This window comes from Macaca mulatta, chromosome 4, assembly GCF_049350105.2.
Source record: "Macaca mulatta isolate MMU2019108-1 chromosome 4, T2T-MMU8v2.0, whole genome shotgun sequence".
NCBI classification, from domain to species: Eukaryota; Metazoa; Chordata; class Mammalia; order Primates; family Cercopithecidae; genus Macaca; species Macaca mulatta.
Window position 1 is genome coordinate 77,371,718 of NC_133409.1, and position 16,823 is coordinate 77,388,540.

The 16,823-nt window shown below is 45.4% G+C and overlaps 1 protein-coding gene across 1 annotated transcript in view; it reads left to right on the forward strand.

Annotated features, from left to right (window-relative positions):
• The window catches only part of TULP4 (TUB like protein 4), a 289,361-nt gene extending 282,454 nt beyond the window's left edge, over positions 1–6,907 (forward strand). The window contains exon 15 of the mRNA XM_015137047.3: positions 1,698–6,907. Coding sequence (XP_014992533.2) covers positions 1,698–1,814 — 117 coding nt within the window. The 3' untranslated portion in view covers positions 1,815–6,907. The remainder of the gene's footprint in view (positions 1–1,697) is intronic.
• Positions 6,908–16,823: the final 9,916 nt, after the last annotated feature.

The following is a 16,823-nucleotide window of genomic DNA, read 5'->3' on the forward strand; positions in this document are numbered from 1 at the left end:
CGCTGTGCACACAAACACACACACATATGCACACAGTTTTTCCTTCCCCATTAAATCAGTGGTCACTGGTTACCTTGTTATGCTAGTCAATAGGACCCACAGCTGAGCCATGTATTAGAGCTTAGTTACATTTCCTTTTTTGTATTCTTTCCCTAGACATACCAACTTCCTGTTTTCTGTCTGTTTGCTCGTTTGCCTATTTCTCTGTATATGGAAGTCAATACCCAGTTCTCGAACCAGATGTAACCTCATGGTGCAGCTGAACACATTGGGTCCTAGTTCTTCCCTGCTCCAGCCTTTAAGGGTTGCTCTGTCCTGCTGCCAATGTCCCCCTTCACCATCCTGCAAAGTCCCTTCCCCTCTCTACTTAAATTCACATTTTTGTTAATTCATTCAATAAATGTTATTGAGAATCTGCTGTGTGCCTGGCAATCCTCTAAGCCCAGGGGTTGGCAAACTGGCCTTTGGGCCATTCTGGCCAGCTGCCTCTTTTTGGAACAAAGTTTTATTGGAGCACAGCCACACTCATTCACCTGAGTGTCGTCCCTGGCTGTTTTTGGCCAGACAACAGCAGAGTTGAGGAGTTGTGGTAAAAACCGTATAACCCACAAAGCCTAAAATATTTATTATCAGCCCCTCACAGAAAGTTTGTCAACCCCTGCTATAGTACTAGAATCAGGGCAGTGAGGAAGACAGACAGAGATCCCGCCGCTGTGGAGCACACAGGTTGAGTACCAGAGGCAATGAGTGCAGCCCATGTGCTAGGGCGTGGTGCCACTGTCTGATGGGATGTGGGCACAGGAACTGGTGAGGAGGTGGCCACCAAGTCCTTCCCTGAGGCAGCGGCGTTGGACAGTGGCAATGCTGCTTCTCTTCTGGAGCCTCTGGCCTGTTGGTGCTTCTTTCTGCTTTTCTTTCTCCTTTCTACTTCCTACGTGAAGAAACCACTTCATTTGGTCTATAGCATTCCCCCCATTCTTTTTTTTTTCTTTTTTCTTTTAGATTCAAGGGTACATGTGCTTATTACATGGGCATTACATGCGTAATGGGGGGTGGGCTTCTAGTGTGCCCATCACCCAAACATTGGACGTTGTGCCCCCAGGTAACTTTTCATGGATGGAGCTGGAGGCCATTGTCCCCACATTTCCAAACCTTGCTTATTGTCTCCATTGTGTTAACATGTTCCTCAGTCCCCTTGTTTCCTACAAACTTGGAGTTAGATATAGAAGCTTCACCAGATTCAGAGTCACTTTTGTTAGCAAAAGCATCTCATAGACAGTGCTGTCTGCTTCCATCAGGAGCCATGCAGACCCAGCTTGTCGCCCTGCTCTCCTTGTTTTTTTTGTTTGTTTGTTTGTGTTTTTTTATTTGTTTTTTTTTTTTGAGACAGAGTCTCCTCTGTCGCCCAGGCTGGAGTGCAGTGGTGCGATCTCAGCTCACTGCAAGCTTTGCCTCTCAGGTTTATGCCATTCTCCTGCCTCAACCTCCCGAGTAGCTGGGAGTACAGGTGCCGGCCAATTTTTTGTATTTTCAATAGAGACGGGGTTTCACTGTGTTAGCCAGGATAGTCTCAATCTCCTGACCTCATGATCCGCTCGCCTCAGCCTCCCAAAATGCTGGGATTACAGGCATAAGCTGTCACTCCCCGCCTTTTTGCCTTGTTCTGTAATGTCTTTGCTTCCCCTGCCCTCCTCCAGGTGATGCAATTTGGACGGATTGATGGCAATGCGTATATTCTAGACTTCCAGTACCCATTCTCAGCCGTGCAGGCCTTTGCAGTTGCCCTGGCCAACGTGACTCAGCGCCTCAAATGAAGAGACTGGTGTGGGGAGGAGAGAGATGCAGAGAGCCTTTGGAAGAGGTCTTCGGAGATGCCAGAGGAGCCCTGAAGGGGCCGGATACCTGGGAGGACCAGAAGCCAACAGCGAAACTGGAAAAGCCCAGCAGGCCCAGGAGAGGGCGCTGACCTGTGGTCATCATTTATTTGGTTGGGCTTTATTACCTTTTATTGTCTGTTCTTCTTTTCTTCTTTCATTTCAGTGGCATTTGGAAGCAAAGAGTGCTAGGCACCTGCTGTTCTTTCCGGAAACGTAGCTTGGCTGTGGTAATGCTCTACTGGGCCCTTCAGAATGAAGACAGACTGCCTTAGAGCCTGCTATTCTTTCACACATAGGGAGGATGCATTCTCATGCATTCTCCTCCAACATCACCACTAGTGTAAAAGCAAAAAGCTTTTACAAAATTCTGAAGATACAGGTTCTTGGGGAACGGGGTGGGGACAGCATTTGATTTACACCAATTATGTTACTCCCCAAAAGGTGACTTAATTAAAATCGGGCATTTGGGCAGACACACTGTGTTGGACCAACAAAGTAGGATCTTTTCGGGGTGTTCTCGCCAGGTAGAAATGTGATTTGCTCATTGAGGATGTTGGGGAAGGGACGAAGGGAGAAGAAGAAACTGCACATATACACGGGTTCACATTACTCTGCAGACAGCGGTGTGACTCAACGTGTGACTTGTAGCAGCAGTACGAGGGCTACACTCCTGTGCTGACGATGTTTACATTGAAAGCCTCCACTAGTTTCATCGTATGTCAAAGTTCCGTAGGATCAGTGATGATCATTCAGTATGCCTGGTTCTGGGAGAAGGTGAGAGACAATGGAAAGATCCTGGCCTGTGGTAGTGGTAGCAGTTTTCTCAAATAATGTGGTAGCAGTCACTAGATCCCCACATGCTGAGAAACAGCCTCTACTCTCTCTGCCCTTTTACTTTTTAATCTGGAACACATTACTGTAAACGTGATCTTTCCCGTGAGATATCCTGTTCTATGCCTTCCCATTCTAAAAGTGTGGATGAGGCTTGATTTAAAACCACTCCTTTTCTCCTCTTGGCTACATTAAAATTCAGTTGACTACAAATGCTTTCTATGAAATTATAAATGTTACCAAAAAAATGTTAAGTGTTCACCAGGGTATTAAAATACATGACTATGGTCAAATCTTTGACAAAATTTTCATGATCTTCTTTAAGAAAAAAAGTTGTTTATTAACTGTACAGACTGTTTACTAAGGAGCTAAACCACTGAGAAAACGTTGTTAAAATTATACCTAGGTAGTTGGTTGATCACACTTTGTTAATTGTATTAAAAAAAAAAACTACCTAGAATATCTCTTCCCACTTCCTCCTCCTCATGAGAACCTGTGGGCAGTGTTCAAGCCCTGAGGATAAAACCCAGTGATTTTTGTTGTTGTTTGTTTTTGTTTTTGTTTTTTCAGTTATTCTTACCTGTGATGTTGTTTAGGATCAGGCCCCTCTCCTGGGCCTGCTGTGCAGGAGCCTGCACAGGAACTATCTGCTGGCGTTGGGTTCCAAATTTGGATTTTATTTGGAAGCAGACAAGTAGAAGATGCTACAGAAAAGTATTTTCAAATTTAAAAGTTTTTTTAATCCCCTGTTTTAGTTAAAAGTTACAAAAGAAACCGACCCATTTTTTTCCCAGAACAAGATGACATGACATCACTCCTGATTCTCTCCAAACCCCAAAGAAATACTGACGAGGTTTTCTGATATGGCAAAGGACATCTCCCATGTAATACCAGGGTTTCTCATTTATATTTAAAGTATTGGGCCTGATATTTTTAGTGGGTGCATTCTTCCAGAAAGAATTTAGCAATGTTATCAGAATTAATTCTTTTATATGAGTTTCTGTAGCTTGATATGGTGTTTCAGTGCTTATTAGTTGTGCAATAATGGTTATAGCCTGTCAGATAATTTAAATGCAATTCCCCTGTTTTATTGTCTAAGAGATAATTATTTATCTTGCTTTTTCATAGTGTTCTTAGGAATTATTTTGTGTTATGTTTTGGTGAGTTATGCCCATTTTATTTATTTAGAAAAACAGTATCTTTGTAATGACTTACTTGGTTGCAGTATATTTTGCTGCAAGAAATAGGATATGACAGAAGGTTTTTTTTTTTTTTTTTTTTTTTTTTGAGACGGAGTCCCACTCTTGTCACCCAACTGGAATATAGTGGCACAATCTCGGCTCACTGCAGCCTCTGACTCCAGGGTTCAAGTGGTTATTTTGCCTCAGCCTCCCAAGCAGCTGGGATTACAGGCACCCACCACCACCCTTGGTTAATTTTTTTGTATTTTTAATAGAAATGGGGTTTCGCCATGTTGGCCAGGCTGGTCTTGAACTCCTGACCTCAGGTGATCTGCCCGTCTCGGCCTCCCAAAGTGCTGGGATTACAGGCGTGAGTCTCCACGCCTGGCCGATAGAAGGTTTTTTGCTGGGCAATTTAACTTTTCTAATTGAGAAAAAATTCATTTTAATCATTTAAAAATCTTTTTTTAAATTTTGTGTTATTGATTCTATACAAAGGAGACTTTTTTTGAGATAACACTCAAATACTATTCTCTCTTCTTTTGAAAATTTTATTTTTATCTGAAAATAAAAGGTGATCTGAAATAAAAAGGGGAGGCCTATTAGAATGAGAGTAGCCAAGGAAAGAATTACTAGGTAATAAGCTTCACTTTCTGTGTTCTAATTGCTTTTGAGATATAAAGACCCTGAAAAAGCCTGTTTGGAACCTGTTTAATAAGAGCAAATATAGGGGAAAATCCTTGAAATGAAAGTTACAAATATATGTGAGAAGAAAAAAATGGATTTTTTAAGCAAATAATTAACTAAGCTTCTAAATTCCTAGCTCACTCCCCAAAAGGCATTTTTCCCCGATGGAGGCACAGGCTTCTGTCTCAGATGTGTGGCACGCATGAGTTTGTACCGGAGTGACCCCAGCAGCCACTGCTCAACTCCTCTCTCCCAGAGGCCTGAAAAGAGAGGCTGCCCTCCTGCGCCAAGGCAGGCGTAAGCTGCGGGCTGTACGCTCCTAGTAGGGTGACTTTTCACTTAATGGTGGTGGTCTTATTTTCAACTACGGTTTCATTCAGTCAGGCTCTGTTGACTAAATACGACGAAAATTTATACTTTATGCAGGAGATTTCTAAAAATTTTATGTTTATTAATAGTTTATGAATATCAAGATACCTCATTGAATCCCTGAATTTAAAAGCAGTCCAGTAAAAGGTTAACTGTATAAAGAATCTATGACTTCTTGAGGGAAGTATGATATATTAACAAATACAATTCTAAATTTGTTTTAGCTCTAACCTCATCAAACCAAAGGCACAGATTTGTGTACAATATACCCATTGAATGTATATCCCGAGAAAAACTAGGGCCAAAGAAGCCGGAAAATCTCAAAGCTCTAATGGCAGCATAAATCAAAGAATTTTGCAGGCTAATATTTTTTATCCATAGTCATTGCTCCCTTGTCAAGTGTCCCACAAGGACATGGAAGAATGTGTTATGTTCATCCTGTACTCGTAGCAAAAAGTCAGGAAACCCCAGGGTCAAGCCTGCTCTGCCACAAGGTTGGAGGGTGATCTTGGGCAAGTCCCTGGGGCTGGCTAGACCTCCATTTGTCCATCTGTGAAATGAAAGGGTCAGCTTGGACAACCCTCTAAACTCCCTTACAGCTCTCACAGCCTAAGAGCGCAACACTAAACAGCCTCATCATTCCACTTTTCATGGGAAGTGTATTTCACAACATTGCCTTTGTGGAGAGAAATATTTCTTTTCCTGTGTTAATGAGCTATGTACTGAATATAAACCAGTGCATTTAAAGTAATATCTTTAGAAAATACACCTCTAAATGCATTTGGAATTGTGTTCTCATAGAATACACAAAAGTACTGATTCTAGGTAAGAGGAGTCTCCACGTGTGTGCCCTGCTCAGCTGGGTGTCCATGAGAACAGCCCTGAAATAAGTCACTACTCGTCCCCAAAACCACAGGAATATATACCTAGGTCACCTCAAATTCCTGAGTGTGCTCTGCCATGTTACACAGTCTTCAAATTCAACAGACTTCTTGAAAAGGAAAGTTTGGCCCAGTAACTGTGGAGAAGGAGTCCATGGTGTCGCTGTGGGCCTGTATCATTTGGCCAAGTCAATGGTTGTAAGCAAAGTTAGTGGAGACAAAAATGTGTCCAAAATGTCGTTTGAGTTCCTGGGATTTCTGTAACAGCACAACTCAGAACTCTTCAGCATTTGTGTGATTCCTTACCTCTGGCTGATAAAACTCTGATGGGTTGTGGCTTACTTTGTTTCCATTTTCTTTGGCTTTGTGCAATTTTTGTGTAACTTGTACCTATATTTTCTGTTTACAGTTCTTTTTAAGGGGAGGGGTAGGGTTCTAAGATCTTGTTGTTTATTGTAGATAAACATTTTTTCGTGTTGTAGAAAAGCATGGGTTATGCATTTGACTGAAAAAGGCACTGTATTATTTACCAAAGGGGTATTGTTTTTGCATTTGTTTATAAATGCATTATTTTGGTACTGTAAATTTGGACATAATTTCTGAGTTTATTACTACTGGCATTTTCTTGTTTCCCTTTTTTTTTTTTTTTTTTTTTAACCATAAGTGCGCGATGCAGGTGCATAGGTCCCAGACCAAACTAGACCACCAGCATGTTCATGTCCAGACCTCGGCAGTGGCGTGCACTGCTTGTGCACCTCAGTTCCTCCAGTGTTGGTTTGTTTGTTTTTAAATTCAGCATCCTGCTTTGTTTTACTTTACAAGCAAGATCTGTTGTGATTCCCAAATGCGTTTTAATGAGCTCATCCTTATTTGCCTCTCTTCTTATGTATTTTGTGTATTAGATTGTGCAGGAGATATTCTAGAAGGCATTAATGGTTTGCATTCAAAACGATGTGGTTTGTCCAAGTTATTTTCTGTCTTTATTATTGAGATGGATTAATCTCCTTATTTTTTTCTTGATGATTTGAAGTTGTAAGAGTTGTCCAGCTATTGCTTAATAAAATTTTGCAGATCAAAAAAATTGTGTGCAGAATTCTTGAGCCTCGTGAGGAGCAATCACCTCGCTCCATTGGCATGACCTCCCCACCCTCAGTTGCTTCCTGGGTCTCTTGGTAACTGCCAGCAGCTACTCGAGCCCCTGAGACCGTGGTCATCATGTTGCCCATTTGGGGAAGTCGGAGATTGTGCTGGCTTCTTGATGATCTGGTTTACATTTGCTTTTTCATGGCTTTTTAAAAGAGGACTCGATTAAAAGTGCATCTACATAGCACCTAAAGGTCAGTTGCCAAATATATTAACATCTTTGTTAATTTGTAGGAAACTTAAACCTAGGTTTTAAGCAATTCGACTCTTAAGTGCTCATATGACTGTTAACTGTTGTTGTTCCTCATGAGTGCTTAGTGAGCCTCCTTCCTCTGCCCTGAAGTTCCCTATGACTATGGGAGGTGGGAAGGTGGGGCATGGGAGGTATATCTGTGATAATACATGTGTACATTTACAGAATTACCTTTTTGGTGTTTTTCAAAGAATAAGGAATCAGTTTTGCTCTAACCTAGCTCCCAACATTCACTGTAGAAGAGAAATAACTGTCTCGTGGAGATTGCGTTGCAGTTTTCCAAGGATGAAAGATGCTAACCGCAGCCAAATCTCAACTCCATTATGAAGTGGATACTTTTTGCCACTCTTTCAGAAGAAAATGGAAGCAGTGAGAGGTTGAAATGATTTCTGGATTCCATAGACAAAAAACCAATCCTGAAACAGAATCCAAGATTTCTGGGTCACATTAATGAATAGACCTGGTTTATTCCCAGCTCCTCACTCTGGTGTGTGGTAAAGATTTGCCTGTAATGAGCTCTGAGCTACTTACACTTACTCATCTCCCATGAAAACAAGTATTGGCCAGGCGCGGTGGCTCAAACCTGTAATCCCAGCACTTTGGGAGGCCGAGGCGGGCGGATCACAAGGTCAGGAGATCGAGACCACAGTGAAACCCCGTCTCTACTAAAAATACAAAAAAAATTAGCCGGGCGCGGTGGCGGGCGCCTGTAGTCCCAGCTACTCAGGAGGCTGAGGCAGGAGAATGGCGTGAACCCAGGAAGCGGAGCTTGCAGTGAGCCGAGATCGCGCCACTGCACTCCAGCCTGGGCAACAGCGTGAGACTCCATCTCAAAAAAAAAAAAAAAAAAAACAAGTATTATAGATGGGCCACCCCTGCCCCTCATCAGGTGAGCTCATCCGCTTTACAGAATGAGATTTGAGTCCTTGTTACTGAAATCTGTAGAGTGAACCTTCGGCTGACCAGTTTTATTACTCACCCAGGCTTCACAGAGGAGCCAGTCTGTGTGGATTTGTTTCCCTACACTTCCTAGAAACAGCTGTCTTACGCGCTGAAGAACAAGAAAGCCATTCATTTGAAGTGCCAGCTCATTTCTTGAACCCATTTCAGAGTTCCTGTCTGAGCGATCGCTTCAAGAAGGCACCTCACCATAAGTCATAGGAATTTTGTGTGTGTGTGTGTGTGTGTGTGTGTGTGTGTGTGTGTGTGTGTGTGTGTGATGGAGTTTTGCTCTTGTCGCCTAGGCTGGAGTGCAGTGGCATGATCTCAGCTCACTGCAGCCTCTACCTCCCAGATTCAAGCAATTCTCCTGCCTTAGCCTCCCGAGTAGCAGGGATTACAGGCACGCACCACCATGCCCAGCTAATTTTTGTATTTTTAGTAGAGATGGGGTTTCGCCATGTTGGCCAGGCTGGTCTCTAACACCTGATTTCAGGTGATTCACCCATCTTAGCCTCCCAAAGTGCTGGGATTACAGGTGTGAGCCACCGCACCCGCCACCATGCCCGGCAGTCATAGGAATTTCTTAAGCTTCAACCACCGCTCAGGCAGCATGCAGACACCTTGCAAAGCATCTTGTTCTTTGTCCTCTGACCTGCCCATGTGTTCTTCCAGGTCACTGTTGGGAATCCCAGCATCCCATTTGCCACTTAGCTCTGGCTGGCTCCCAGGCTCTCCCCTACACCCGGTGATGGTGCAGCATCCTCACTGCAGGCACAGCTATGGGATAGCTCTTGTCCCGGGAAAGAGCGGGGAGCTTGGATGATAGAGGCAACCAGTCACATTGCCTTCTCCCAGTTGTGCCAGTCATTTCCCATCGTCTTCAACCCTGAGGGTATGGATAGAACCTAGTGTTTCCTTTTTCCACTCCTCCAAAAGTAGAGAAGTGCCCAGCCCTGACACCATTCCCGTGCTGTCCTGGGAACCAAGGGTCTCCATGTCTCCTGTTGTTTCATCCTCCAGCTCATGTGAATGGTCTGTGGTTCCTCCTTTCACATGAATCAACTCGGTGTCTCCTGTGTCACCTTGAGGATCTTCTAGGAACCACTGATCAGAATCTTGCACTTTCACCCAGTAGCAGGGGCATTTTCTTTTATTTCAATGTCTGGGGTCACTGAAACGGGCTTGACCAGTGTTATATTTTCTTTCTCTCCCCAGTAAAAAGGCAGGCAGACCAGACACCACAGTACGTGCGTGACACACTCATGCGCTCCCCCCCCAACCCCTATGAGAAGGAGACACACCCTCCGGTGATGAACTTCTTTCTGTGCCTGAGTCCATGGGGTCCTCTTGAGTCCCACTTCCTGCCTTTCTCAAGCACCTGCTTCTGACTGCAGGAGGCTCTTCCATCCCAGGATTGTGTTTTCTCATCAGTTTCCTTTGTTACAGAACTTCAGAGAAAACATTCCTCTAATAGAAAGAGACTGCCTTCCTCCACCCTTTGGAACAACCAGTTCCAGCCTAGGTCCCATTTCCTGCACTGGTGGAAGAAAAGTCTCTTCTTCGCTAAGTGGTTCCTTTGATGACCTTACAGATTCAGGCAGCTTGGGAAGGGAAGTTTCTAAAAGCCACAGAGCATCCAGCTCATGGAACCCTCAGGATCCCTGCCCATCTTAGGCCACATGGAGTCAGCCTCGCGCCCCCAGCCCATCTGTTCCTGTGCGCTGCACTCCAGCGGGTCTCACCGTTGCATCCAGGGTTCCCTCCCACAGGATGAGCTTGTAAACATTCTCTTTTTCTAACACACACACTTGCCAGCAGGTGCTGGTGTAAGCCAAGCCGAGCTCGTGGGAGGATAGCAAGAGAATGAGCCCAAGAGTCTTTGTGGGAGACACAGGCCACGTTTCTCCACCAACAGCTCCTGGGAAGAGCGGATGGGTTAGACTAGACCAAACCAGCCTCTTGAGAACACCACACTGCCCAGACCCACTTAGTGCCTCCGTGTAACCCGCTGGTTAGAGTCTGCCTGCTAGGCAGCCAGAAGCAGCAAAAGCCCAGCCCCTCTGTCCCATTCCTGACCTGGTCCTCCACACTCACTGTGGCAGCAGCACAGGCACCCCGACTGGGCCACAGCGAGCTGGTGGCCGTGTCCCTGGCTCTGCTAACTTGGCCTATCTCATTTCTTAACCTGTTTTTCATGATGTGGACCTCTTGAGAGTATACTTGAAAAAAAGTGAATTATCTATGTGGATAAAGGACTGGTACACGATGTTGAAAACATAACCAACCACCAGGTGTGAAAGCATCTGTGCCATGGGACTTCTTGTTTGCTTGTTTTGTTTAATAGGCATATTTTCTTTAAATAAATCTTCCAGTAGGAAATGGAGAATGCATTGCCTTTGCTTAGAAGAGGCCCCTGTGGCCTGGCGCGGTGGCTCAAGCCTGTAATCCCAGCACTTTGGGAGGCCGAGACGGGCGGATCACAAGGTCAGGAGAACGAGACCATCCTGGCTAACACGGTGAAACCCCGTCTCTACTAAAAAATACAAAAAACTAGCCGGGCGAGGTGGCGGGCGCCTGTAGTCCCAGCTACTCGGGAGGCTGAGGCAGGAGAATGGCGGGAACCCGGGAGGCGGAGCTTGCAGTTAGCTGAGATCCGGCCACTGCACTCCAGCCTGGGCGACAGAGCGAGACCCCGTCCCAGAAAAAAAAAAAAAAAAAAAAAGAAGAGGCCCCTGTAAGAAGTTACCTGTAAGTGCCTATGTGTAGCTCACCAGTATTCCCCTACTGGGAACACCAGCACTTCCACATCACAGTTCCCAAAAGGACTTTAAAGTCTCAGAACCTGTCCCCTAGGCTCGTTTGGCTCCTGATTCCAGCCAGGCTTTGTGAATGGTTCTCTGCACAGTCTTATCTTCATCCTCATCCACTTCCTCTAGAACGTTCGTCAGCCCCTCCCTATGGTCTGTTCCAGTGTCGTAGGGCCTTTTCTGTTTATCTGTACCCTTTTTCAACCTGAGTCAGGTGATCCCACCCGTGTTTTCTGCTTTCCTTCTACAGAAGGTAAGAACTGTATCCGACTTGCCTTCCACAGAAGTAGGTGTCAATGGATTGTTCACCCTCATGGATAACCCTGCCCAGTTAGATCCTATACCAAGAGATCACACGACCTCTCTGGCGAGCGCATCTACACGTTCTCAGCGAGAACTTGGCCTCCTCACCTGGCTGACCCCGTGCATAGTCACCGAGTGTCACTGTAGGTCCCCTGTAATGGAAGCCAACACCACAGCTGGCTTTTTGCTGTCAAGGAGTTCTGCTTTCCTCTGTGATTTCTGCCGCATCCTGTTCATTTCTGTCTCAGTCTTGGATTTTTCAGCTGGAAGGGCATCACGTACTGTTTTCCTACTTGCCTTTTCCAACAACAACTTTACCTCTTCTGGATCTTTCTGTAGCTCCTCCAAGCTGAAGCCATGGCCGGCCTGGGTCAGACCAAAGGCGCGAGCGGCAGCCGCTCAGGGTAGGGAACAGGAAAGGAAACTCCCCAGGGAACGAGCCCTCGACCAGAGCGCAGACCCTGAGTGCAGGGTCCTCGGCCTGCGCGCGCACCCGTCCTGTACGTGCACCCGCCCTGCGCCCACCCGCTCTAGGCGCGATCCCGGCCGCGAGCACTCCGAGGGAGTTTTGTATGGAGACGGAGTCTCGCTCTGTCGCCAGGCTGGAGTGCAATGGCCCGATCTCGGCTCATTGCAACCTCCGCCTCCTGGGTTCAAGCGATTCTCCTGCCTCAGCCTTCCGAGTAGTTGGGGTTACAGGCATGAGTCACCACGCCCGGCTAATTTTTGTATTTTTAGTAGAGACGGGATTTCACCATGTTGGTCAGGCTGATCTCGAACTCCTGACCTCACGGTCCGCCCGCCTCGGCCTCCCAAAGTGCTGGGATTACAAGCATGAGCCACAGCGCCCGGCCCGAGCCTGGTACTTTTTTTTTTTTTTTTTAACTTTATTAAAATTTTTTTATTATTATACTTTAAGTTCTAGGGTACATGTGCATAACGTGCAGGTTTGTTACATATGTATACTTGTGCCATATTGGTGTGCTGCACCCTTCAACTCGTCAGCACCCATCAACTCGTCATTTACATCAGGTATAACTCCCAATACAATCCCTCCCCCCTCCCCCCTCCCCGTGATAGGCCCCGGTGTGTGATGCTCCCCTTCCCGAGTCCAAGTGATCTCATTGTTCAGTTCCCACCTATGAGTGAGAACATGCGGTGTTTGGTTTTCTGTTCTTGCCATAGTTTGCTGACAATGTTGGTTTCCAGCTGCATCCATGTCCCTACAAAGGACACGAACTCATCCTTTTTTATGGCTGCATAGTATTTCATGGTGTATATGTGCCACATTTTCTTAATCCAGTCTGTCACTGATGGACATTTGGGTTGATTCCAAGTCTTTGCTATTGTGAATAGTGCTGCAATAAACATACGTGTGCATTTGTCTTTATAGCAGCATGATTTACTGGATCCTTTCCTTACTCCTTATACGAAAATTAATTCAAGATGGATTAGAGCCTGGTGCTTTTTAAAAAATCCTCAGTACCTGTAGCGACACAGCTGAACATCATCTTATTAGCCAAGGTTTTCTCCCATCTAAATGGCAAGAACGGATGACTTTCGGTTCTTTCCATCTGGATACCTGTAGTCTCCAAAAATAAGGCAAAGGTAAAGATGACACCCAGAGCCAACCCCACGTAACACCAGGTTCGCAAGCCACAGTACAGCTTGTTCTGATAGCAGGAAGACCCCACAAGCCCTTCTCGGGGAAGGTGACGGGGTTCAGGACACATCACCCCAGAATGTGGCACCTTGACATTTGAGAAAACAGCAGAAGCAGGAAGGTCGCTCTCACCTTCCCCACACCCCCTGGTCCCTGCAGCAGGTCCATGACCCTCGTTCCACAGGTGCCCTCCCTGCCCCCAGAGGAGAGGAACGTCTCATCTCTGAAGACAGGGGCACAGAGAAGAACCTGCACAAATGGGCACTGCGGAGTCCCCCAGCTTATTCCCAGGGGATCACACTCCTTTGTCCAGCTGTCCTTCACACCTGTCCACTTCTTCATCAGACTTAGCAGTGTAAAAATACACAGGTGTCAGCTGGACACAGTGGCTCACGCCTGTAATCCCAGCAGTTTGGGAGGCCGAGGTGGGTGGATCACTTGAGGTCAGGAGTTTGAGACCAGCCTGGCCAACACGGTGAAACCCCATCTCTACTAAAAATACAAAAATTAGCTGTAATCCCAGTTACTCGGGAGGCTGAGGCAGGAGAATCGCTGGAACCCGGGAGGCAGAGGTTGCAGTGAGCCGAGATTGCCCCACTGCACTCCAGCCTGGGCAACAGAGTGAGACTCCATCTCAAAACAGACAAACAAATGAAAAAACAGGTGTCCGTGTCTTTGGGTTCTCATTTCTGAAGGTTCCTGTGTCATGTAAAACTTGCATCACTTAATGATGCGAAGTGTCCTGAGAAATGTGTCGCTAGGCCATTTTGTCACTGTGGGAACCTCACAGAGTGCACTTACACAGACCTAGAGGCACGACCGGTGGCACACCTGGGCTCTGTGGGGCCACTGATTTTTTCCGGACTGCAAACCCGCACAGCATTCACTGTGTTGAACACTGCAGGCAATTGAAACACAACGGCAAGTATTTTTGTATCTAAACATAGAAAAGAGACAACTAAAACACAGTATTATAATCATATGGGATCACCATCATATATTCGGTCTGTTGTGGACTGAAGCATCTTTATGAGGTGCATGGCTGTATTAAATAAAATTTGTATGGTTTTCTCTTGTTAATGGGGGCCCTGGCCATGACCCTAGTGACGGGTGAGGAAAAGAAATGTCTCCTCCCCTACAAAGGTTTGGTCCCAGTTAAGAGATGGGGAAATCTCAGATAGAAAATCTTAAGTGACTTTCCTCTAATCCAGGCAGTGTGTGTTGAAAAAGAGTCAGGAGCAAATCTCAGAGCCATGAGGCCGCAGCCCCTCTTTCAGAATCGCTCCTTGAAGCCTGCTGAACCACAGAGAACAAGCGCCAGCTCCCCAGGGAGCAGAAGCCAGCACCTCAGGCAGAAGCCTCCCTTCCAGGGAAATCTGCGCAGCTGCGCCTGCCCGGACCTTTGCTTTTAACTTCCTTTCTCCTTTGCAGTCAGCTTCCCATGAGGGAGATGATGCTCCGAACGAAGATGGGTTCATTTTGTTCAGACTTTGTCCAGGTTCCCGAAGATGATCTGGAGGATTATTTTGCTGTATGTTTATGGAAATAAACAAAACCAGTCGTGAGCCTCGCAATAGAAGGTAGTGAGTATAAAATGTAAATGGCACCTTGATCAGCACTCAGCCTTCTTCGTATTCACATTGAAATTACCCAGCCTGCCAGGTCCTTGCTACTGGGTAAACAGCCTCTCCCCCATTCCCCGTGCAGTGCTCTCTGTTATTTGGGCTCCATCCCCTTCTGGTGCCCTCTTCAGGAGAACAATGCTTTGAGCTGAAGGTTATAAATTGACAAACAAGTGGAGTGGTGTGCTGGTAAATAGCTAACAACCAGCTCTCCAGAAACATACAGACAAACTTGGAATGAATAAATATACCTTACATGAGCATTATAAATTGTATTGCTATATAGGATGTGTAGTACACAATTACAATAACAAAATACACAATATTCTTTCTTATAACTCCATATAGCCAGACTTAATAGCTAATGCTTTTGTTGATTTTTGCCAAATATTTGTCTTGCAGCCAACCTATGATTGTAATTGGTAAACAAATGTAGCTTCAACATGAATGTTGGTTATTTTCATTTACATTTTTGAGCAAGACAAAAGTGAAACAACGAAAATGTATCTTCAATGAAACATCACAAACATATGTTAGAACTTTACTCATACATTAATGACACAAGCCATTTCTTTGCTAAATGGGATAATAGTTTTTGAAGATCAGATCTCCTCGATTCTTTTGTGCTATTTACAATGTGATGGCTGCAGATATGACGCATTTTAAATTTAAATTGCATTATGAACACTGCCTTCATCACATTCTTAAGTCTAGAGCCTAAACTAAAACAATGAAATGAAATCAACTCTGATTTGTGGCTTTTGCTGGTTTCCATGATATAAATATTCCCACCAGAGTCACTGAATGAGGAGTTGGAGAGAGATGTTCCATAAGTAGCAATTTAATTTTATATAATGACTGTATTTAAAAATTGACTCTCAAGATTCCTGGAAATGTCACCATCAGCTGTCACGAGGCAGGGTGAGCTGCCTGCAGCACATCGCGGCTGTGTGTGGTGCGTGTTGGGGGCAGCGTAAGCCCAGACTCCGATTGGAGGGCTACACAGGCATTGCTGAGTCCAGGCAGGCTAAGGCGCTCAACTAGTGAGTTCAGGACACAGATTTTTTTGGTTGTTCTTTCATTAATCAGCAAATATTTATGGAGTGTCTAACATATGCCAATCACTGTGATGCCTGGAGGAGACAGGTAGCCCCACGCAGAGCAGAAACAGCCCTGCCCCGCAGAGGGTATGGTCCCAGCTGGTTCTCTATCTCCAAGACTGCTGAGTCCCTCTCTGCCAGACCAACTCATCCGCTCCACCCAGTGTGTAGTGGTCTTGGGACCCTGTGGAAGGGTGCACAGCGGTTCCAGATGACGGGGAGCTATCCCGGACCCTTCACTCTCCTTCTTGTTCCACAGTAGCCACTACCAAGTCCCGGCCACTTCTGCAAGAGCTCCCTCCCTCCCTCTGCTGCCTGACCTGGGCCAGCACCACCCTCACTTCTGCCTCTTCAGCAGCCTCCTGCGGGCTTCCTGCTCCCTCCTCCCCCAGGCCACTCCCCATTCAGCAACTAGGCTGATTTTTAAGATTAAAAAACTGTGTTTTTTGTTTTGTTTTGTTTTTGAGACAGGGTCTCACTCTGTCACCATGCTGGAGTGCAGTGGTGTGATCACAGCTTACTGCAGCCTTGACCAACCTCCTGGGTTCAAGGGATCCTCTCACCTTGGCCTCCCAAATAGCTGGTACTATAGGTATGCACCACCATGCCTGGCTAATTTTTGTATTTTTCTGTAGAGACAGGGTCTTGTATGTTGCCCAGGCTGGTCTTGAACTCCTGAGCTCAAGCAATCCACCCACCTTAGCCTCCCAAAGTGCTGGGATTACGGGCATGAGCCACCACACCTGGCCAGATCAAATTTAATGAGCATAAAAACCGAAAATACATTCAAGAGGGTCCATGATGTCAAAGTTAGTTCTTGGAAAAGATTAATTTGACAAATATCTGGCATGATATAGGAAGAAAAAAAGAAAGCACAAAAGTGTGATATCAGGAATAGAAACGGAATCTAACTTCAGAGAGAGATCTTTTTAAGAAACAGAAAATAAGACTATAAACAATTGTATGCTGTAAATTTGAAAACTTGGAAATATAGTTATCAGTAGAAAATCTTCCTGCAAAGAAAATTTCAAGCCAAATAGTTTTACTGATTAGTACCATCAACTTTCAAGGAACTTGTTTCTCTACCCTTATACACTTTCAGAAAATTAAAAAAGAGGAAACACTTCTCCTTCACTATAAAAGCAAAGTGGTATAACATTCAAT